At 51.0% G+C, this 24,495-nt stretch overlaps 1 protein-coding gene across 12 annotated transcripts in view; it reads right to left on the reverse strand.

The window, feature by feature from the left end:
* Positions 1-579: 579 nt before the first annotated feature.
* Positions 580-24,495, reverse strand: part of ZNF185 (zinc finger protein 185 with LIM domain) — a 55,787-nt gene continuing 31,871 nt past the window's right edge. For 10 of the 12 annotated variants that reach the window (XM_037821673.1, XM_037821670.1, XM_037821674.1 and 7 more), the window contains 7 exons: positions 16,353-16,556; positions 12,984-13,094; positions 11,891-11,971; positions 9,973-10,044; positions 7,941-8,043; positions 3,247-3,345; positions 580-2,842 (listed from right to left, as the gene is read on the reverse strand). In XM_037821673.1, the coding sequence (XP_037677601.1) occupies positions 3,247-3,345; positions 7,941-8,043; positions 9,973-10,044; positions 11,891-11,971; positions 12,984-13,094; positions 16,353-16,556 (670 nt within the window). In that variant the 3' untranslated portion in view covers positions 580-2,842. The remainder of the gene's footprint in view (positions 2,843-3,246; positions 3,346-7,940; positions 8,044-9,972; positions 10,045-11,890; positions 11,972-12,983; positions 13,095-16,352; positions 16,557-24,495) is intronic. The other 2 variants (XM_037821679.1, XM_037821682.1) reach the window with 2 other exon arrangements.

Genomic DNA, 24,495 nt, shown 5'->3' on the forward strand with positions numbered 1-24,495 from the left:
TATTTTAGGGCCTGGTGCATAGGAGAGGGATTTGAGAGTACCCATGGGTGACAGTTCAAGGGAAGCAGATTCTAACCCTAATGAGGAATGTATTTTCTAAAATGGGGTCTGTCCACTGACTGGAAGGGGCTTGTAAAGGACTGAGCTCCTGGTCACTGGGAGCGTGCAATGGGGACTAGGTGGCCTGAAAGAATAAAATATTTCTCATTAAGATTTGGTAAGTCTGGAGAGTTTTGGTAATGGGAGGGGTGGTAGCACAACACAGTGAATGTAATTAACACCCCTGAATTGGATACTTGAAAAGGGTTAAAACAGGAAATGTTACACTTGTATATGTTACCATGATACAAATTTTTTAAAAATTAAATTGAAAACTGATTCTCACTGCCATTACTGGAAAACTTGCATGTTTGAAAACACTTGGGTATGTGAATCCACAGTTCAACTTGAAATTTTATTAAATCTAAATATAGATTGAGTATTTCCAATGAAAATTTAATGTTTGAACTGAAATGTTTTAAGTGTAAAATACACACCAGATTTCAAAGACTTAGGGTGCAAAAAAGAATGTAAGATATCTCAGTATTTTAAAATCTGTTACACGTTAAATTGATGACATTTTGCATAGATCAAGTTATAGAAAATATATATTACTAAAATTAAAGAAAAAAAGAATTGTCTGGCATTCCACACTCAGTGTACATTGCCCAGTTTCTAGATCTTGCCCTTTCTTCTTTTTTGATTTGATACTTCTTAAAGCTTTTCTTTCCTTTTGAAGAGAGAATGGCTAGAGGTAATAGGAGAAAAGAAATCTCACATCCCAACCCACAGAATTATTATGCTTAAAAAGGGAACATGCATGTAATATCTTAACATTTATTAGAATTGCATATGTTAACATGGGCTAAGCAAGTAGGATTAGAAAACACTAGACAAGGAAAAAGAAGCAAAAATGTAACGCAACTGCCTTCTTCCTTGGGCCTGCAGAATTCTGTGCCTTTTTAGACATTAAGGAGATTGTCCTGGATCAAAATCGATGTTGACCCTGCAAGCTGTCTTTCAACGTCTTGCATATTGGTTTTAAAAGCCCCTCAAAAGCAAGGTGTACCTTAAAGGAGGGAAGTCAGCCTCCCTCAGGCCTCCTGAGCCTACTTCCATCAGCTGGGCCCGCACAAGGTCCCAGGCCTGGCACCTGACTCCCAAAGGCCCTTCGCACACCCCCTCTGCACATGCTAGGTGAGGCTTGAGGGTTCAGCCTCAGTCCGGGGAGGACTATACAGATAAATGGGAAGAAGTCCACAAGCCAGTGTGCACAGGGCTCAGAAACCAGAGAGAGACAGAGAGGTATTTTACAATTAAATCAAGGAAAGGCCCTCACTGGTCATCAGAGAAACTAATGGTCCCCCTAAAGAGCTGACAAAGCAACGCTGGGCCCCAGCTGACTGTGTGAAAGGGCCTGCCCTTGCCCAGCCAGCCAAGGAGTTCCTGCCTTCGGACTCTGTTGGTCACCAGTACTTTGGGACAGAGCCTGGACTGGAAAAGGGAGGTCACAGAGAGCCCTCTGCTCAGGTCTGTGGGCCCACGGGGGCTTTCCCTGGATTGATAAGCTCCTCCTATGGAAGGTCAGTTCTGGGGCATTTGATGGGCACTATGGCCCTGGCCGTACTCACTGGCAGGTCCAGGATGCCTTGGGGAGGGACTGGGGCAGGGGGCCATTACCTGATAGGGATCAGGTAACCTGCACACAGTGCCCAGCACATACCATGCACTAACTGAACACTCGCTACTGTGGTTGTGTGACTGGAGAGGGCGTGGGCTCCGAGGAGGGATGGCAGTGGTTCTGCACAGGGCAATGCAATGGCCACCTCCCTGAGCCTCCGTCTCCTCACCTGTGAAAATGGAGACAGGAACACCCTCTTCACAGGATTACTTATGGGGTCAATTATTATCATTTTATCCTAATGCCTGGTTTTGCAGCAAGGCCCAAGAAAGCTTAGTTGCTCGTCTCCCTTCTTAATCCTGCTGGGGTCTATACACCCTCAGACCCACTTGAGAGGATTTCTGTGTCAAGCTTGAGGGCCGGGAACTGAGGGCAAAGGTGTTACTAGCCGTGAAGATTCCAACAGACACAGCTGTCCCTTAGGTCAGGAGCCTCCTAGGATTACATAGTGCAGAACTTAAATCCAATTGTGCAAAGTGTGCAATACATGCCCACGTTTCCGCCTGGAAAAACTCAAAATATAGTGAAGGGTAGCTGGGGGGAAGTCATTAGAATCTGCTGTATAACTCAATCAAAAGCAACTATTTTAAAAAGCATATGGGAAATTAAAAACAAATAGTATGGCAAACAAGCTAAACATTAGCCATGCCAATCCTTAGCATTCAATGCCCGCTGTTTACCCGTCAGGGATCGTCAAGAGTCTTCAGCTCGGCCCTCAGAAGCCCCAGGGGAGTCTCTTTCTGCCCCTGCCAGAAGGTGGCAGGTGCTCGGTCACTCTTGGTGGCTCCCTGGGTCAGGACACGTGAAACCCCAAACTCCCACCCATGCCTGAGGTCTGGGGCTGCCTACACTCATCAGGAAGCCGAGAGGGGATCCTTGCTCAATCCTCTTTGATGGTGCCTGAACTAAGATCATGGATGGGAAGTGCTCTGTAAACTATAAAAGGCTACAGACCCAAGTCATTATCACAGCGTCGTCAACACTACTGGGTGTCAGCCAATTCAAAAGGGCAAAAGCAGGAAGAAGTCCAATGGGGAAGGAGAAGTGAGGGGCGGGGAGCCAGCAACTTGGGGCAGCTGGGAACAGCCAAGCTTGTCCGGGAGTCATCAGCTTCTTCTTGGCCTAAGGAAGAAAGTATGGGTAGACGTGAGATTAGAAACACACGTCCCACCCGGTAACCAGTCAAAGGCCCTCCAGTGACCAGGAGTAACAGTCCAGCTAAAGGTGGCTTCCAGAAAGAAGGGGACACAGGCATGTATCTGGGGGGTGGCCTGGATGCTGCTCTTCCCAACTGCCTTCAATGAACAGACTCTGCTCTGGGTTTCTAGCTGAGAAGCTGCTACGTGGGAGGAACGGACTGACTCCTGCAGCTTGGAAGTGTCCCTGGGGAGGGTCTCTATCCATGACACCCAAGCACTCAGGCCCCCTTGGGCATAAAGGGTGAGCAGGATAGCAGTGTCCTGATCAGAGACCCAGGAAAAGACCAGAGCCAATAGCCGCTTAGCCCCTGGGGTGCTGGCACCCACCTAGAAGAGCTTCTCGTAGCATTTCCCACAGTGGACGGTGTCGCGGTGAAGGAAGATCTGGTCCAGGAGGTCCCCCATGGGTTTACTGCAGATCCCACACTGAAAGAGAAAGCAGGGGCTGCGCTCATGGGGGACCAACACACACGATGAAGCCACGAAAACTAGCACCGTGGGGAGGGGCGCCAGATTGAGACGGACAGGTGGATTCTCTGGGCTGATGTCAGGCTGTGGACTTTGAAGCAGACAATCAAAAACGGGTAAAAAACAAACACAAACAAAACCCGTAACAAACAACAACAAAAAATCAAGCTGGCAGGATGACCACATGGTGGTTAGGAGCCCAGGTTTTGGAATTGGGCCTGGGTTTGAGCCCTGAATCCACTACTTAGTAGCTGTGTGAGCTTCGGCAAGTCCCTGAAGCTGCCGGACCTCCGTTTCCTCACCTCTGCGGTGGGCACACCGGCAGGACCCAGTACGCAAGGCTCTTAGGAGGACTCGGGGAGGCGGCCCTGGGCCAAGTGTAAAGAAAGTGCTCACAGAACACTAGCCATCACTACTGTTGCAGGAGGGGACATTAACGGTGACACTGAAGGTCCAAAAAATGATCCAAGCTGGACAGTCGGTCATGGGAGCAGGAGGGATCAGGGACGGTGAGACGGGAAGCACAGTCAGCAGCACAGCCCCTCCAAACTCACGACTCTCCAACCTGTCTCTCTAGGGAGTGCCCAATGAACAAGGTCATCAGCCACTGTGGTGGTGGCTCTTCCAGTCTCGAATAGGACAGCCCTGGACCACGAGCCCAGGCATGGGTCTTGGTCCCTGGCCCAGGGCTGAGCCTCTGGCTTCAAATCTGCAAAGGGTGCCGAGGACAGCTGCTGGGATGCTCCAGGAAGCCCCTCTCTCGTGGCCAGCTGGCTGGCAGCTTCCATCTCTCGGTTCCTACCCTTCCCCCCCCCCCAGCAATTTCAATTCTCGCTGGAAGTGACTGGCGCTCTGCTTCCTGAATTCTGTTTCTGTCATTTAAGTGACGGCAGAACAGGACTTGAACCTGAACTTGGGCTGATGCATGCAGAGGCTCGCCCTGGGGTGTATTGAACAAGACCAACAACTGGGCTCTGCCAAGCACTTCAGCTGCGGAGAATGGGGATCCCCAGGGGTGGCTATGATGCTGCAGCCAGTGGTGCTGCCTCTTCTTTTTTCTAAGTGTGATAGTATAAAAGGGCTTTTTTAAGTGTTATAGTAACCTAATGAGTAGGAAAACCCCACAATTAAGATTACTGATGAAATATTTTATAAAAACAAACTCCCGGAAGGTGAGGGCTCTGATGTCAGCCCCCAGGACTGAGGCCCTCACTTCTGATCAATTCTGTGACCTCAGAGAAATGACACCCTCTCCGACTCTGTGCTCATCCCCCATGGGGGCAGCTATCAGACACCCTGCCCACTTTCCGAGAATCCGATCCTCAGGCCCCATTATTTTGCCACAATTTTAACTTCTGTACCCCAGGTGTGAGCTCCTATCAGGCAGGTTTAAAATCCCCACCCCTCCACGTGGCCAACTCCCCTGCCCACCGGCCCCACTGCAGGCATGCACAGATGCCACCCTGCAAACAGCCCTGTGTGCCCCTCCGCCCCCCTCCCTCCCAACACCTTCCCAGTGCCCCCTGTCCCCTGCCCCCTGCCACTGCAACCCCCCTGCACACTCAGCCAGCAGGAACCAGGAGTTGCTTCAGCCTCAGGTTCACATCACCCTGCCCTGTGCTTGACAGGATGCTCTGTCACTAAGTCTGTCATATATAGACTTTTCAGACAAACCCACAAGTCAGAAAATGTATCTGGAACCACGGGTCATGATCTTTAGCTTGAAAACTGCAACCATCTTTGAAGCCTGCTGTACATGATTGGCCCCCAAAGGGCCCCTGCCTGCCCCTTCTTTGGGCAGCGAGCTGCAAGAGGGCCTCTCCAGGCCAAGTGTGGCGTTGGGATTCCTTTCTCCCTACCACTCCTGCCCTCGTCTGAGTGAGCTGGGGACCAATGGGGACAGAGGACCTCTCCTATGGCTGTCCTCCCAGTGGGCTCCCCGGATCAGCTGCCTCAGTGTCACCTGGGAACTGGCTAGGGATGTAAGTGCTCAGGCCCCACCCAACAACTCCTGACTCAGCCACTCTGGGCTGGGCCCTAGCACTTTGCACCTTAACAAGTCCACCAGGGGTTCTGATGCCTGCCTGGGCTGAGAACCCCTGCTCAGGACCTCTGGCATCCCCAAAAGCTTCAAGTCAAATGTCCCATCCCTTGACACCTCCAGTGCACTCCAACAGGTCCCCACCACCAGCCTAGCCCCTCAGCCGGCCCCACCCTGCCTTCCCTCCCTCCCACAATCACACGTGGGAACTGTGCCCTGTGCACCCTCACTGGGCCCTCGTTCCCATCATCAAGGGGGCTGGCATGAGCTCATTACCCTCACCTGGTAAAATCTGAGCTCCAGGAAGTGCACCTCTCCCCACTCCCCTCCAGCGGGCCCCCGCCTCCTACATCTCCCTTGCCCTTGGGGCCACTCCCCCTCCCGCTCTCGGAACTATAATTCATCCCCTCCCCTTGCTCCTCCAAGGCCCAACCCGCTTCCCAGTCTTCACTGGCAGGTGACCCAGCTTCCACTGACTGAGAAAATGGAAACCACAGCTGAGGTCATTCTTCTACCTACCTGCATGGGGCCTGCACACTCGGCCCTCCCTACCCACGGTGCCACAGAAGGCCGGGTCTGTGCCATGGGAACCATCGGTCTGCGTGGCTCCCCTCATCGGGGTGGGCTCTGGCTCTCTGCTGGAGCACTGCCCTCCTGCTCCGCTCCCCTGCAAAGCCAACGCCCCAAGAGAGGGGTACAGACTCGGCCTCTCCATTTCCACCCACCGGGCTCTGAGCCCCACCCCACCACCCAAACTGTCCTCAAAGGTCACCACTGACCACACACGGCTAACTCCAAAGGCCAATGCTCAGCCTCCAGTTGGACGTGTGGCTCCTGGCCAGCACCCCGGCTAATACTTCACAGCCTCGAATGCCAGCCAACTCAGGCCTCCTCTCCACCTGCTCCCAGCTGGGGTCACTCATCCGGCCCCACTTGGGTAGACGGCATGTCCTGTCCCTGGAACACAGGCCGGCCCCAGGACCATTCTCCATGGCTCTCTGAGCCACTTACACTGCACTCAGCTCAACCTTCACTCTCGAACACATGCCCAAACCTCTCCTCTCCGTCCTGCCCATGACACATGGCAATGTACATGGTGACCTTTCCTGGACACCACCCTGATGCTCGGAGACGGTGGAGCCTTCACCCCAGTGTTCAAGGAGAGCGTGGCCACTGTGTGAGCACTTGGAAGGGGTGGAGCTGCCACTCCATCAGGCCCAGAGGACAAAACTTCCATCTATAGATGACTCTCAGACCGTGAAATCGAATGGACCTTTTCCTGCTGGGTTTCGGAATTGTTTGGGACCTGTGACCCCTGCTTTCCTTCCAATTTCTCCCTTCTGCAATGGGAATGTTTATCCTATGCCTGTCCCTCATTAGTATATTGGAAGCAGTAACTTCTCCAGGTTTCACAGGTCCACAGGCAGAGGGAATTGTGCCCCAGGACAGTCCACACCCATAACTGATTGTGATGAGACTTGACACTAAACATTGTTTCTGAAATGATGTAAGGCTTTGGGGATGTTGTGATAGAATGAACGTATTTTGCATAAAGAAAGAACATGTCTTTTGGGGTCCAGAGGCTGGAGTGTGGTTTGAAGTTGTATGTACCCCAGAAAAACATGTTCTTAGATTTAATACATTCCTGTGAGTATAAACCCGTTGTAAGGAGGGCTTTTTTTCAGTTAAGATGTGGCCCAGTCCAATCAAGATGGGTCTTAATCATATTACTGAATGGCCTTATAGAGAAGGGGGTGTGGGGAGAGAGAGAGGGTGGGAGGTGGGGGAGAGAGAGAGAAAGAAGGGGGGGAAGGGAGGGAGAAAGAATTAGAGAATGAGAGAGAGAATATGTGCACGCTACAGAGGGAGCAGCCAGAAGCTGGGCACTGCCACCTGACCGAAAACTCAAGGACCAGGGATCACCAGCAGCCGGCCCCAGAGTGCAGAGTCTTCAGGAAGAAAGCATGCCTTGATGAGGCCTTGATTTGGAATTTTGCCAGCCTCAAAACTATAAGCCCATGACTTCCTGTTATTTAAGCCCACCCATTGCATGGTATTTGCTTTACCAGCCAGGGAACCAGAATGCCCCCTTAGAATCTCCTGTCAAAAGCCCCAGTCAGATCTTGTCGCTCCCTGATGCAAAACCTCTAAGAGGCTCCAGTGACATTTAGAATAAAATCCACTGTGTCTCTGGGCCTCCAGGGCCCACCCCACCTGGCTGCCGGCTGTCTCTGTGGCCACCTCTCCCACCTCACGCCTGCCACACCTGCCGTGTGAGCTCGGACACTCCACGCTGCTGCCCCCGGAAGAGTGCCCTCATCTTCCCCACAGGACTGAGCACACGGCCCTGTCAGCACTCATTCAGTCCCCTGGGCTTTGTCAGCTTGCAATTCTGCAGAGCCTGAAGATGAGCATGGGCATATACAGAGATCAAGCCTTCTGCATGCTCTCCCAGCCCCTAGGCCCCCCGGGTCTGGAGGATTTTCTCTGCAGCAACACCCCTCTTCCTTACCTTAAAGCAGTACTCATGGCAGCAGATGCCCAGATGTTCCAGGGTAATCTTTGGACAGTCCCGTATCTCACGGCTGCAGTAAGTACAGATGCCCGCAGTCACTCTGCAAGATGAATAAGAACCCGGCAGTCAGGCCGGCACAGAGCCCTCTGGGGCGACCCAGCCAGGCCCAGATGTGGTACCAGGATTCCTGCTGCCATCTTTTCCTGTGGTGTGCAATGGGCTGCAGCTTCCCCAGAGTGTGGCCCTGGGCCGGCGGGCCCTGAGCCTGCCGTGGCTCCCTGCGGTATTTCCAGAAAGCTGTCCTGTCTCTGTGCCCTCCTCTCACTAGTGTGTGTGTGTGTCCAGCAGGTATTACCGAGCAAGCGTGGTGTGTGTGGATGCCCTGCTGTGATTGAGACTGCAGGCCGCCTGCCTCTCCCTCCCCTCTGCCCAGCTGGCCTGCTGGAGCAGCGAGACCTGTATCATCTTCTACAGGAGACGTGTCCTATGGCCCTTCCCTTCACACCAGGGCCACTGCAGTCTGCTCCCAGGCCCCACACTCTTAGGCCCACCCTGCCAGGAGTCTGGTTGGGAACTCTGGTGATTGCCACAAAGTCACCTGGCTGTAGCCCTTGCTGGGATCTTAGGTCAAAGTTCACAATACTGGGCTTCTCCCCAGTTCCAGGATGCCAGCCTTTGTTCCCAGGAATCTGCCCTGCCTCTCCTCCTCTCCTGGGATCTGCTGAGGCTGCCTGCCTGCCTCGGTCCTCAGGGTCTGAAGAGGGGATGCTTGCTTCCAGAGATGTGTGTCCGCTCCTGACAGGAGCCAGGCTGATGCCATCTACCTCGAGCCCCTTCAAAGGTCCTAAACTGCCGTGGGAGCCTCGGGTGCAGCCCTCCATCCCGCACCCAGCACAGCCCCGCTCCTCCTGCAGGGTTTATGCCCAGCACTCCCAGTTCAGTCCCAGTTCACCATGATTCTGTGTGCACAAGTGGCTGGGGCTGCTGTCCTTAGGGCGTCCCCTTACTTCCTGCAACCCCAGCAACTTGTCACGGTGGCTTTGGGACTGCATCATGGGGTGACGAGCGAGTCTGCCATGCTACCGGAAGTGACACCTCCTTTCATTCGCTCCAAATAACCGATACCTCTCAGGTTTCTGGCCAAACTGCCTTCTCTGGTCGCCTTTATCTGTCAGAGCCCCACTCCTGGTGAGGTGACTCCTCACGTGCCCTGTGGCTGTCCAGGACCCCAGGTATCTGGCTGTTTTTCAGCCACAATGGCGGGCACATCCGCCCTATCACTCACCTGCCCCGTGCCTGTTTGCCCTTGAGGGCCTGCTGGGAATCCCTTCTTCTCTAATTTTCTCACTTCCTTTCTTCTCCCCAGCCTATCCCTGGCCTGTTAAGTGGCATCCACAGGAATGTCAATCTCGCAAGAAGTGCAAACATCCCCACCTGGTGCTGCCACTAACTCGCTGTGTGACTCAAAGCAATTCAGCTATTGAACCTGGACCTCAGTTTTCTTTACTGTCAACTCGATTTCTAAGACCCCTTTTGTACCCAAGAATTGATAACTAGGACATGCTGTGCTTAAGGCCATCCTGTGACCGTGTTGTCATCTGGTGGCAACATTAGAAGCTGCCGAACGGGTGCTCTCTGTGTCTCCTTTCTGGCTCTTTTCTTTATTCTCCAGCTGCCACTCTCTTTTGCAATCGTTTTTCCCCTTCTGGTCAGATCTGCAAGTTAACTGAGTGATCCATTAGGTTCTAATTGAGGGCCTAAGGGCCTCTCCAGCTACCTGAGCTCCCTGGGCTTTCTGACAGCATGTCTCTTCTCAGTGGCCTTTCGTGTCCACCCTGTGGCCCTAGCTGGATTTGAAGGTTCTGGTTGTCCCGAGTGTGACATCTCAATCAGGGAGGCACCGCCCTATACAATGCCCCACAGATGCAGTGAGTACATCTGATGCAACAGGGCCTCAGACAAAAGCCAGCAGACTTAGCTGCTTCTCCTGCAGGAAAAAGCCAGACCCGTGGGGAGGAGGCCAACATACCTCTCAGAGTCCAGAGTGCCATCATACGCAGGCTTCTTCTCCATGTTGAATGAGTCCTCGATGCCACTGATGCTGCCCAGGTGTGACAGCGGAGTGGAGGACAGAAGATGAGAGCCAGATCATTACCACAGTTACTAAGTGGGGCGTGTCTGCCACCACCAGGGGAAACTCTGAAGTGAATTCCGTAAGAGGGGCAGAACCTGGAGTCATAGGGCTGATGCTGAGGCAGGAGAAATCCCTCAGGAAAGAGCCTTCTACGGAGGACAGAGGAGGCCTGTCACGCTGAGGGAGCTGGTGAGGGGCACTAGGCTCCCTGAGGCTGTGTAAGCCCGGGAGAACCCCAGTTTGCCTGACCAGTCATCAGGAGCCCACTCACGTCAGAAAGCAGACACTGGAGATGGAAGAAAAGAAAAGAAGGAAACGGAATGCCCAGGCTTGGGTTACAGGGTGGGAATCTTGGGTTTTTTTTTTTTTTTTTCCCATTTTGTACCTTCATTTTCAATAATACTGCTCTCCATAATAAAAACTAACAACTAAAATAACAACTGAAACGATTGCCCAGGAGGACTAACTTAGCACAAGCCCTGGGATTCGTGTCACACTTGGAATGAGGAGGAGCTGGACTTTCAGCCTGGGTTCTGATTTCCACGGGGCTTCCCGTAAGGTAGGACAAAAGGGGAAACACACCGGCAACTCTCACGGCCTGAGAAAGGGAGTCCACTCGTTTTTCATAAGACATCAACCTGTGACTGAATATTAAATTCAATTCTAAACTAAATTTAATTGTCAGAGACGAAGAATGAAATTTAACAGACTGGTGGGCCTGGGAGACAGGAAACCAGGAGTGACTCGCACAGAGGCCCCTACTAGACAGCAGTGACAACAGCTACCACACGTGGGCCAGAGGCTTCCCATCTGAAAATCTCCCTGGACAAGGCTCTAGAGACAAAACTGGATCAGTGGGTGCTAGGGGTGGGGGTGGGGAGTATCCCTTGGGAGATGACAAAAATGCTCTGGAATGAGACAGTGATGATGGCTCCACAACTCTGTGAGTAAACTAAAAATCAACAACACTGAATTGTGTACTTCACAGGGTGAATTTGGTAACTCTTGATTTATATCTCAATAAAGCTGTTTAGAAAGCAACCCTAAGGAGTCACAGACAAGAAAACTGAGGCTCAGAGAGGTCATCCTGCCCAAGATGGACTGACAGTGGGGGCTGAGCTAGGGTTTGAACTTGAACTCCACCCAACCCCTCACCCACGTTCGGTCCACAGCACCAGGGAATGCGGGTCTGAAATCCCCAGGAGCCGATACTGCGGTAAAGCTGGGAAGCTCCTGTCGGTTACTAAAACCGTCACACAAGCAGGGGGATGATGTGTCATAGAAAACATTCCCAGAGGGACCCAGTCTCAGCATGGGTAGGTGGCAGCACATGAGGTGACACCGAGGCCCCCTTCTATATGTCATAGACAGAATGAGTGAAACATTATGCACATTTATCAAGAACTGTAGTCAGACGTGTGCTCAGGGGAGGCCACTGGGCCTGATGGAAAGAGTGTGGGAGCTGAAAAGAGGAGTCCTGTGTTCCGAAACAGGACGGAATGAACTTGACAGCCCCTAAGGCCCTGCATGTGTCATCTAGAAGGAAACAAAGACAGGCAGAAAGGGAGCACCTGGGAAATGGGGCATGGGTTGAACTGTAAGGGAGATGCCATGGCCGGCCCTGAGTGAGGTAAGCAGGCCCAAGTGCAGCGGTTACGTCACCGGGCAATTATGTCACTCATCAGGTCAACAAGCAAGTACCCAGAGCCACTCTGAGCCAAGTCCAGGATAGGATGGTGAGGCAGGAATGAGGACAACACAGGGCCTGGCAGGAGCAGGCCGTGGAGCTGCAGGGAGCAGGGGCTGCTCTCACCTGCTGTAGCAGGAAGATGGTGGCTTTCCGGAAGATACTTCACTAGCATTCATGTACTCCTTCACAAAGAGGAACCCTTTGCTGTAGGAAGAGCACAAGCAGACTGGAAAGGAGAACACCAGAAGACTCAGGGGAAATGGGGCCCAGGGCTGGGGGCACCCCTACGGAGTGTGCAGGAACTGAGGAAGCCTGTGGGACGGCCTGGGGACAGCGGCACCAGCAGCTTCCAGAGGCCAGCGGCAGGCCAGAGCTGCTGGGCCACCGACACTCATACGAGAGCCCTAAGAGCACCTCCCTGGGACCAATGGCCAACTTGGCACTATAAGAGGCACAGCCCAGCCTCTCCGGAGACTTCTGTGTTCTGTCCTCAGGACAGTGAGGCTTTCAGCCCCTCCTCCTGGGCCCAGGAAGTCCTCCATGCCTCAATCCTCAACCATGGGTCCCGCCCCTCGGTACCTTCCCTCCTTCAGTCTCCCTCTCAGATGGGATGTCTCCCTCCTCCCTCTTGAAGTTACAGAGTCCTAGAAGTCACCTCACCCTGGACAGGCCCCAGCAGCCTTGGACACAAGGTCTGCCTCGTGGTGGGCTCGCCTTGGCCCCTGGCCTGGCCCCGGTCTCCATGCTGTCCTCTCCAGCCTGCTGACTTGATGTCGGCAGTGTCCCCTCGGACACCCCGTGCATGCTGACCTCACTCAGGAATCTCCCTGCAATGTCACCCCTTCCTAAGAGGCAGCCGGGACTGTGGATGAGGCGGTGCACATGTGTCTCTCCTCACATCCAGAGACCAGAGTGCAGTGTGAACGCCAACAGCCACTAATGCCCCAGGAAATGCCCCCTCTGCTCGATTCCTTTTGGGACTGTGAGAAGGGGGTCTGGGGGGCTATGCCCAGGCCCACAAACAAGGAGTCTGTACCAGGGACACTAGGACTGCCCCATGGGCCCCTTAGCCAATGGGATGCTGGGGGTTGGAGGAGGTGCCAAGGTCAGGGAGCCGACATGGTACAAAAGCAGAGACTTTTAGCTCCAGGGGGGGCAATGGGGAACTCCCTGTGCCCAGAGACCCTCTCCCAGATTGGTAAGTGTCCCTTCTTACTTGACTGAGCTGGAGTCCTGTTCACTCGGAGGGGCTGGAATATAAACGTGGGGCTCCTCGGCAGCAGTGGAAACCATCACGGTGACCGAGCAGCTCGAGGGGCTTCTCACGCTGAAGGAAATGGAGGGGGGGCAGAGCGTGTCAACCCTGAGAGCTGACAGCCTCCAGGCTTGAACCAGGCCTCTTGGCCTAATCCTGAGAATGCCACTTGAAGGAGTCTGAGGAATGCTGGTGTCTTCAAAACAACCTCTGCAAGTCACTGAGCTCAATGACCGGAACCTCCCATTCTACAGTGAGAAAAGCAGCTGGAGTGGAGCTGAGACGTGCCAGGCTGCACAGGGGGCCAGTGGTGAGCCCAGATATCCCAGTATCCCCCCAGAACTCTTCTCGCTGTGGCCACAGGCCTGGGGCTTGTGATCCACTCAGTTTGAGCTGAGCCGTGGGGCCACCCTCTGGAGCAGCCTGGGACGTGCCTGGTAGAAAGGTGCTGGAAGCCCAGACTCGGGGAGCAGAAGGGGAAGTATGGCCCAGCGCAGCTCCAGATTAGACAGGACTGCCTCTCCCTAGGCCCACCCCTCCCCTCCTCTAGAGAACTCTCCAGAAGACACAAGGCTGAGGGGCAGAGCAGCGAATAAATTCAGATGTCACCAGCCAGGCCATCACTCACTTTCATCCTGCCCACCCCCGGGCAACCACCTACATGCCAAAAGCCGCCACAGCTGCCATCCGCAGCCCAGGGTGCTCTGATGGGTGCTGACCTCCCTTTGTACCTCCGACGCACATCTCTCAGGCCAGCGTCATGGGTGTGTGCCAGCTTAGAGTCTGCCCAGGGTTGCTTCTCCCCAGAATGTTCTCTCTCAGCTCACACTCCATCCATGGCTGCCATCATCTAGCCCCAGTCCTGGAGGATCACCCCCTTGCAGGAGAAGCCAGTGCCCAAGCCCCCGACTGGTTTACGAGTGGGGTGGGGGAAGAACAAGCACGATCTAGCACCTGCCTAGCTCTCCAGCCTCATCCTCTAAATCTACATCACGTGCAGTCAAAGCTCTAGCCTACTGACTGACCCACAGCTCCCCTGAATGTGCTAAGCTCTTTCATGCCTTTGCAGACGACACCGCCGCCACCTCCAGGAAGCCCCTCCTGAGTACCCACCCTCCCGCTCCAGGCTGCCTGAAGTACCCTGTCTCACTGCACCCAATCACTCTATGCCTCATCCTCTATCACCCTATAAGAATGTGCCTTGGAGACTGGAGGGGTGGGCTGATAGGGGTAAGCCCCACAGGGACCTGGAATGGGGGTGGGGGGATAAATACAAAGCCAAAGAGTGAGAAGAAGACTGACTAGAAGATAAAGGAAACTGATCCTCTTCTACTGGGACAACTGTCGAGTGTCTGGCATCCTGTGATTCATGCCCCCAATCTGGGAATAGTCGAAAACGGACGGCAGAGCTGAGAGACAAGGTAAAAAACAACCCACAGAACACCCCCCGTCGACTGGAATGTGAACAATGGGGGCCCCCGACGCTCCCATCCCTCTTAGGGGTGGAGTGAGAACCAAAGAGTGTGTGTTCCATGGCACAGAGGGCAACTTGCACCTCCTTGGCACACAAAGGCCCTGGTTACTATTCTTGCATCTATGTGTCTGTGCACTGTGGGCTGTGTGCCCCAAGGTTGGGCCCTGGGCCAGCGTGGCCTGCATCTACAACCGGCTCATGGAGGTGCTTGGCACATACTGTCTGTAGCCCGTGGCTCTTGGTTATTCCCCAACTCATGGCTGCTTTGAGGAAAGGTCTCCGGGGAGCAAAGGAGCCTCCTAACGGGCAAGCTCGCCCTCCGCCCTCATCGACTGCAGCTCCAGGAGGTGACGAGGGCCTCTGGCCCTGCACAGAAATGGGGGCCAACGGGGATGCCAAAGCTGATTTCTGGCACGCACCCTGTCTGTCATGTTAGGAGATCAGAGCCAGGCTTGGGAATAAAATAGAGCAGAAAACACCTCTGCTGAATTCCTCAGCAAGATGGAGCTACAACAGTCTTTCCCTCTCCCCACTACAGAGGCACCATACACAAGCAACAGGTCACGGAGTGATCACAGAGCTAGAAACTGATGGGCAGAGGCAAGATGAGGCCAGATTACTAGATAATGAAAAACTCAGGGTCAAAGGAAGGCAGCAGGTCAACATCAGGTAAAGGGACAGGAAATAGCCAGAAAGCACAGAAACAAGGCAATCTTGAGACGTTGGCAAGTCCTGCCTCAAATCAGGGCCTCTGCCATACATCCTGTGGGTGAAGGAGCCCATGGTCTGGGTGTGGGAGCCAGAAAGTTATACCACGAAGATGGAGATTAACTTAACCCTATGGGAACGTAGTCAAATTGTGACATTTCCTCAGGTCTTCTATCTCTTGCCCACGTGGACGAGATGGCTGTGTAGCACTTCCAACGACCACACTGTATCAGAGCCAATAACTCGAACTTTCCATGGATTTTTGGAAACAATAATTGACAGACTGGGTTTCAGGATGCCAGACTGCTTATAAAACCATATTTTTTTAAAAACTTGGAATCATTTAAAAATGTGACAAGTAGTCTACAAGACACCTAGGTTTTCAAAGTTGCAAAGTTCTCAGAGCTACCACAGACACTGTGATCTGGTGTGAAGGCACACTGCTCCACGGGGCCTGCGAGCCAGAAATGACCATCCTGGAAGACTCAAGCTGCTTGTGCAGAGCATGTCTAGACGGTGGTGCTGTCACATACCTGGCATACCCCTCCTTGGTCCTTGGCCTCTCTCAGAACCACCACCCCCCGATCTCCTCAGGCTATTGGTGACAGCCTCTTGTAATCACTGTACAACTCTAGGATGCCACCGGGCAAGAGGGTTAATGCCCAAATGCCACCCCTGCATAGCCGTGATACCACCCAGGGTGGTAGTGGTGGCAGACGCGCTCATCCAATGGTAGCCTTTATCTCTGGTGGCAAGTCCCATCCACACCAGGGCACAAAGCCCTCTGAGAGAGTCAACAAAGCCCTCTGAGAGAGAGTCAACATCAATGACAAAGGCAACCCACACATCCCTCTCCCTTCCCAGGCCTTCACCCGCCAACTGGCTGCTGGACAACACGGTTCTTTGCCTGCTCTCTCTGTGTCAGGCCTGGTCTAGCAGGTGCTGTGGCTCCAAGCTGCCACCTGGGGAAACCTCCTCCCCGGAAGCTCCTTTCCAGCCTGCCTGCCTCTGGCTCCCAGCCACTCACAACCGCAGAGAGTACCGGGCATGCCTGGGGAGGGAGGGCAGAGCTCAACCTGGCTCATGGCCCCTGACAAAAATCCAGGATACACCTGGAGAGAACAACCCTGGTGCAGCTCAGCCCTTACCTGCTGGAGCAGCTCTCCAGTGCCACGGGCTGCTCGGGTTTGGGTGCTCTGGGGCTGCTCAGGCCCCCTGGGGAGATGGCATCCGCAGGCGGCTGGCTGGGCGTGGCTGGGTCTCTTGGGCCACCTGTCGGGGCTCCAGGTCCCTCCCGCCAGGCCTCCCCGGCCTTGGGGACCCACTTCTTCTCTCCATCACCAGAGAAGGCGCTGAGGGAGGAAGAGACCATTATGGGTTCAGTGGGCTCGTCTCCCTGAGAGGGAGGCAGAGAGGAACCACGCACAGCCCTCAGCCCCGCTCCCCCTCCTCGCTGACCAACACAGTCTCCGGGTGCATCTGAAAACTTGAACGAGGTTTTGAAAGTCAGCCTTCACCTGCAAACACACTGTCCCCCCTCCTCCCACCTTCCCTCCTTTCCCTAAGCCTTCCTCGGCCCCCAGCCCACGTGCCCAGCCGAAAGAACCCCAAGCCAGCCCGTCTGCTCCCCAGGCCACAGTCTCCGGGGAGCGCTTCTCCCCGAGCCCCAGCTGCTCTGGAGGGCTGGTGGGGACAGGCGCGGGAGGCGCGCAGGGCGGACGTGGTGCCCGGGCTGGGGCGCTCCCTAGCTTGGCAAAGGGGGCGGCGACCCGACCCGGCGGGGGAAGGGCCCGGAGATCCCGAAGGGCCCATCTGTGATCCTCGGGCGCCATCTGGCGGCAAGCGCGGGCACGGCGGCGGGAGAAGCCGCGCCTGGGCCCCTCTGGACCCTGGCGGCCATTTTGCTGTCGACGGCCGTATTTCCCGACAGGCTCTGCGGCCCGGGCCCGCAGCGACAGGAAATGGCGGCGCGCGCAGGCGCACACACGGGCAGGTGCGGGCGCGCGGATGTGGCTTCTCTGATTTCGCTGCTAGGACGTCCTTGTCTTTATTGCCAAGTAGTCGCAGCTATTATTACGAGGCAATAGCATTTCCATCCCCTCCCCTTTCTAAAGATAAGACACCTGGGGTGAGGGTTGGCTTGCAGCTAATAAATGGCCACCAGAGTCAAGTTCACCTGCCCCTCAACCCGATCCCTTGGCAGCCTGGACACCTCCCTCGCCTCGAAGTGTGGGGATCGAGGTGGGGTGGGTCAGGGGCGAGGGCTCATCACTTCAGCTTCCTATTTAAAAGAAACAAAAAGCCTTTCTCGATCTCAGTCCCCTTCCGGCCGCTGCTCTCATCTTTCTCTTCCCCCTCCAACAGCCCAACTTCTTGAAAGAGCAGACTGCCCTCACTCGTCACTCCTCCTACCCATCTCACCATCAACCTGCCACTGAAGAAGCCACTCCTGCCTTTCAAACCAGCGTGCTAAAGGATCTCCCTTCCCCTCGTCTGTCTACCACCCATATGTGGTCCTACCGTGCAGCTCCAACACCCGAACTCACCATAACACCCGAACTGGGCTCTACCCGGTACAACCAGACGAGTTGTATCTGTCACTGATCTGGCAGTAACAAGATGCCATAAAGTTCATAAACAGTTACTCTCCACTTCTGTACTTGTCACAAACCGCTCATGGAGGACTCAGTCTGTCTGAACACAGGGATCACTGCGTCCATCATTCTCCTTTAGATACCTTGTAGCTAAATCCAGTTAGCTGGAACAGTTGGCCACGCCCCCCTCCTTGAACCTTCTCTGTCTTTTGTCTTCCACGGCTGCACCCTCCGGCTTGGCCCCCTACCTCTCTTGCTGCTCCGAATTCATCTCTTTGACAGGCTCCTCCTGTTCTGCCCTACCTCTTAATATGGGTGCTTCTCTAGAGCTCCAGCACCTACTCCTCACTTTAAGCCTGCTCCCTGGACAATCTCACCCATCCCCAAGGCTTCAGTTGCTGCCAACATGCAGGTGACTCACAAATGTCTATTTTCAGTCCAGACCTTACCCCTAAGTTGCCGTCCTGTCTGTCCATCCATCTGCCTCCTGGACCTTACCTCTTACGTATCTCATGGGTATCACACATTCAACATGTCCGAACCTTAACTCGTGATCTTCTGCCTCCCTGGTTGACTCTACCTCAACTTGACCAAACTTTAGTCAGGCTTCTCTCCTCCCCACAGGCCCCTGAACTTGAGCTTGTCCCAATCCTGAGCATGCACTAAAATGCAGAACATGTTCCCCCTTTTTACCAAGAACCAACTGACCACAGGGAGACACATTTCCTGTCAAATTGCACTGATCATTTCCCTCTTGCTTGTCTAATATTTCCCTTAAAAGTTTCTGCTAAGCTATGCTTACCCCTCCCTACTAAAAAATAATAACAATAATAACAATTTAAAAAAACCTTGTTTTCTATTTGATTTTAAGGTGCTTACAGATCCAGTGTTTGGAGCATTCTTCCTATTGGAATAGTGTTTTTGAATAAAGTTTCTCCTTATCTAAGTCTGGATTTATTTTCAATTTGATGGTTACTGGCTCCATGACTCGATTGGAGTGCTGACGGCCCCTCAGGCCCTGATGTCTTCACCTGGGTATTCATGCCAGCTACTTAGATGTTTTGCGTCCTTCCGGGCTGGGGAAATCAGGATACATAATGGTAAGTCATAATTCATAATCCAGTGCTCTGGACATTTGTCTGTGATAACATGGCAGGGAGTTACTTTCATTCTATTAAATGTGGCTCTTCCCAGTTCTTTGGTGTTTGGAGCAAGAATTTTTTTGGACAGAAGCCTTCTTGGCGCTTTTGGAGTCAGGATTTACTCCCTGACTCTAAGCAGGTAGTTCCTGGCTCTTCTGTGAGGCTGCACTATTTTTCCCGACTCCTTATCTAGGGATTGCACAGAGTGAGTCCTTTGGCTCCCCAAGAGGACTGCACAAGAGACCTCCTTTGGCTATCAGACAAGAATTGTGGACGGAACTTTCTAGTGAGACTTTTTTCTGCCTGGCTCCTTTTCTATTTGACCGTCCTTCTCATTGGGGTAATGCTCAATCTACTGGGTGCCCCTCCTCCTCCCTTGCTGACTATATGTTCTGCCGCCACAACACTCATTCAGTCCTGTATCTCCCAAAATGGGAACAGTTCATGAAGGATAATTTGGAATTTCCATTGCCTCTTTGGGACACTTGAGATTTCTCCAAACTGGCTCATCTAAGACCTTGCCCTTCCCATCACCCCTGGCTCCTCCTTCCTCCCTTTTACCAGCTAAGACCTTCCTTCAGCGCCCCTGAATCCTCTGATCGGCCCCCTAACACCCCTACTCCTCTGCCCCTCTCCCCACCCCTGCCAGACCTTTCCCTTCCCCCTCCAGCCCCTCAACTCCCTCGAGTCACTAGGGCTTTAGGCCCCCTCCTCCCATCAGGGGCTCCCGAGGGGCTCAGGAACCCCAAGAGCAGACACCTGAGGCTGGAAAAGCAAACTGGAAACTGACTGGGAATTTTATCCACTCAGATGGGCTTTGGAGACTGCTTGGGGTCTCCTCAGTCCCTCGCCCAAAATTTAGTCCACAGCTTCCATAATATTACACATCAGAGCAAAGAACATCTTAAAAGCATCCTCTACAAATATCGGTGGGGCCTCTTTAGCCCACATATTGAACATTTAACCTCAACCTGTCCCATGTTCCAAAAACACAATCTTGGTAAAAATATACAGTGATGGCCAGCTCTTTTATATAAGCCAGCAAGTTTGGTGTTCCTTTATATTTGACTCATGGCTGAAATTTCAGAATTAAAGCTATAAGCTCTCTATTTTGTGTCTCTATGTACGTTTGTATCTATATGTATACACGCATGTTATGTATGTGTAATATTTTCCTACCTCTGGACTGGTATTACCAAATTAACTTATAAAATCCCTTAACTGAGTTCTAGTCTATTGGCTTAGAGATAAATAAGCACCAATGAAAAGTAAATATTCTTAAAACTCCCATAAATTAAAGAAACTAAACTTAATACTTGCAAAGTAAAAAATATATATTCTTATAAAAACTAATCCAAATGTTTTAAAAATTCAAGTTCACATAATTTAGGTAAATGGCAAGCAAAACTAGTTTGATATTTTTGGTTTACTAAAAATAGCTAAGTGTTCTGAGTTATCAGCATTAGGTATAAAACAAGCATACATTTTTATTCTACTTGAGTATATTCTTTCTAAACTTAAATAGGTTTACTAGCTGAATAAGCTAGCATTACTAGCTTATTAGCATTTTAGCTTTTTAGCTTATTAGCATTTATTAGCTTATCAGCATTTACTAGGTGTCTAAGATTATAAAAAAAATGTAACTTTGCATTTAAACAGTCATTATTCTGACAAACTATTTCAACAGTAATTATGTTTTAGTATTTGTCAGCTTAAAATCTTTTTGGTTACTTAAAACCTTAGACTTATGCTAAATTAAATTAACTAATAGATACCCATTAAATTCCTAGATTGTTTCTAAGTAAAGACAAAATACAGAAACATTAATGACTAAACCTCATTTTAAGTTTACATACTTTTTCCTTCTTATCTTTGTATGGTACAGAAAGAATGTGTATATTTGAGTCTAGTCAATAAACATGTTCATTTTTCTACATTGAAAAGTATACTATAAAAAGTATATAGCTATAAGAAGTTATGAGATGTATATTCATAAGCTTTGCTAGTCTGCTGCATAATACTAATGTGTGACAGTTCACAATTATCTACCACCTGTCGATAATTTCTTTGTAAAATAGAAGCTAATAATGATTTAAAAATATCATTAGTATATAAAAATGAAACTACTAAACGTAATAATGGCAAAGGGGAACAACTTTGTTGCAAGATATGCAAAGTATGTTTTTTAAGGAAAAAGAGAGTGGTTTTGTCCTAAATTAAAATGACTAGTTCCAAAATAGTATGTAGGACAAAACCTAAATGGATGTAAAAAACTATAAAAGGTTCACAGAAAAGGAACTGTATTTCTCATGCTCAAAACTGACTAAGATTTAATGTGTTTATTTATAAGATTTTCAAAAAAGAGCTTTAGTATCAAATATTATACTGATGCAAAGCTAAAATTTGGCTTCCTCTCCATTAAAATAACAGTTTTCTTGGATGATTGGTCTGCTGTTAATAAAAGGTTATAAGTTGCTTTCTTTCCTTCTGTTCGACCTAAAAGACAAAGATTTTGTCTTATCAAAAGTTTCTTATGATTTCTGTTGACTTTATCGTGTTAATTACTTTTTTAAAAAAGTCTTTTCAACTTTAAAGACATTAAGATTCTTTATGATCATTTTACCTCCTATGTTTACTTTTAAATCTTTTATCACTTTAAATAGATGACCAAGTACCATTTCTCACTATCCCATAATCCTATTTAATGAAGTGTTCAAATCTTCTGACAACTTTTGACATTTTGCCTTCCCCGTAATCAAATCCTAAGTGTTATACCACAGGGTCCCTAGAAAAGCTCGAAGAATATATTCTTTCACCTTGTAGGAAGAGAAGTGCTAATAATTATTAGGCTTAGTAATATTGCATATATTGCATGGGAATAAAAAAAAACTGCTTATCCTTCCCTACAGTAAATTGCAATGGATAACGTTAATATAAATATTTCAGAAATTATATAAAATTCCTAAAAATGTGTCAACACCCATGCAGTCCAGATGTTTATCAGAGACATGGTGCTGCTTTGCCTGATATTAGACAACAGTACCCTGTTATCAGTCATAATTTCAATCATTTTTTAAAATGTTAACTTCTTTAACCAAATCCGGTATGCTCCAGGCCAGGGGTTTTCAATTGGAGATTCACATCACTTCCCTATGAAATCTGGTTAATACACAGATCTTTAGGATCCTCTCTCCATTGGCAATCAGATTGTATTCAGCTCCTAAATGTCACGGCTATAAATATGTCCTTGCTATCATATGCATGTTCTCTCGCTGGCTGGAGGCTTTCCCTTTAAAAGGGCCACTGCCACTAGTGTTGCTCAACTTTTATTAGAACAAATCTTGCTCACATGGGGCGGTTCACTGGCTCTCTCAGATGACGGAGGAACCCAATTCACTGGTAAAGTCACCCAAGAAATCCAGAAAAGTTGTTCCTTTATCCGCCCAATTACACTGTCCTCCTAATCCCCTATCATCTGAAACGACAGAGCTAACAGACTCTGAAGGGCTGACTCAGGAAAATTCCCTCTTCTGCCTGGGCTCTCGAAGTTTCTAAGCTGGCCACTTCTGACATTCTAAAGCCCCACAAGGGACTTATTAAATATACCCACACTTACCAGCAACAGATTGAGGCTGTTTTTCCTCTAATATTGGCTACTTGGCTCTCTGGAGGCGACGCTGCCGGAAAACTCATCTTGAAATCCATTGGAAGAGTCTTTCGAGCACCCTCCTTATCACTAAACTCATGTCTCTCATATAAAAAGGTACAAAAGTCACTCGGACTGGAAATCCAATCCATCTGGAGACCTTACCCCAAGGCTCTCTCAAGAGCCGCCATAGGCCAACAGTGCCATGAGGTAGAAAACTTTCCCAAGGACCGCGGACCATGCAGGTGACATCGTGAGGTACGTCTGCCCAAGATGCCAGAACGAAACCTCCTGGGATCCCCTTGCCAGCCACCTAGTCTCATGATTTTTGTGGCCCTTCTTTGCTCTATCCTCCTTCTCTGCCCCCTCCAGCGTTGCCTTTGATATCCTCAGAACTCCCCTGATAGCAACCGCAGCCTTCCAGAATGAGCCTTATTTTATATTATCTCCTCCTCCTCCTCCCCTAACTGTCCCCTCTCCCTACAAGGACCCCAGCATCTCTGGCATCCTTCACTCGGCTCTTAGCACCATCTCACAACCGTGCTTTTAACTGCTGGTTATATCCCCGCTTTCCTTGGGGTTCTCCAGTTCTCCCCCAGTTCTCACTCCTATCACAGATTTAGGGGCATCTTTTGTGCTAACACTCAGGAGCCCTTATGCTTTTCTCTCAAAACTTCAAAACAAGCCTCCTTCAGATCTCAATACTTTTCAAACAGGGTGAGCTATGCTTCCACCGTGACCTACCCAAGGGCCCTGTTACGGAAGCCATTTGCAATGACACCTACTTTGCACCCATACACGTAACTGCACGATTATTGTGGGAGGCAAGAGTGCACATGCCTCGCTTTGCTATATGCATCTAAGAGACTCAGATGATCCTAAATGTAATTTTAACCTGATATGCTTAGGACCATCCATCATGTAAACAACGGCCTGATGACTTTCCTCTTCCCAACTGGGTGGGAGGAGGTCTCTATCAAAAGGGCTCGAATAAACTCTAAGATGCAAATCCACAGGACAGTTATTTCCACCAACCCTGGAAAGCCCCAAAGGAGATCTAATTTATTTGGGGCCCCCATGCCTATCGGTATCTGCCTGCTAATCAGACTGGATCCCGTTACCCAGTGAATCTTAATAACCCTTAGCAAATCTTTAGCCAGACTGCCTTCTTTTCTCACCTTCACTACTCCATTACCTCTGATCTAAGTTTTCCAGGCACGAGACAGTCTGAAAGGTCTTCAAACACATGTTACAGCTGCAAGCCAAGGGGCAGAATCCCAGCCTTGAGAGGAGGTTTTGACCTTCCCTCCTCACCAGGTTCTCAAGAAACCTTAGAACGAGAGCCTCAGAGATCGGGAGTCAACCTAAAAGCCTTGGCTGCTGGGGCATGGGCCACTCAGGCTCAGAGAGAGGACCAGGACTGTGGACGATCTTAGCAAGGCCACCACCATCACGGCCAGAAAACTCCAGCGATGACAGCGAGCGGTCCCCTGCAATCATCTGGCATTGGACATGGTTGGCAACCTCTTCCATACTGTCCCGTGACCTGAGCTGATGGCTCCCACATCTCTAGCCCCAGGTCAGGTCTTCAATGAATTTCCAAACTGTTTCCGCCATAGCCTCCTGGACATCGTCACTGGGTCTTCAGCAGGCACTCATTTCCCACATGGCCCAAATGTCCTTCCTTATCCTATCTCCCCACAGCCTCTCCAAACTCCCCCCTCGGCTACTTGCTGCATGGTTAAGGGGTCTGTGCTGGTTTGGATGTATTATGTCCCCCAGAACGCCATGTTCTTTAATACAGTCTTGTGGGGGCAGATGTATTAGTATTGATTGTGTTGGAATCCTTTGATTGAGTGTTTCCATGGAGATGTGACTCAATCAACTGTGAGTGGGACCTTTGATTGGA

This window comes from Choloepus didactylus, chromosome X (genome assembly GCF_015220235.1).
Source record: "Choloepus didactylus isolate mChoDid1 chromosome X, mChoDid1.pri, whole genome shotgun sequence".
NCBI lineage: Eukaryota > Metazoa > Chordata > Mammalia > Pilosa > Megalonychidae > Choloepus > Choloepus didactylus.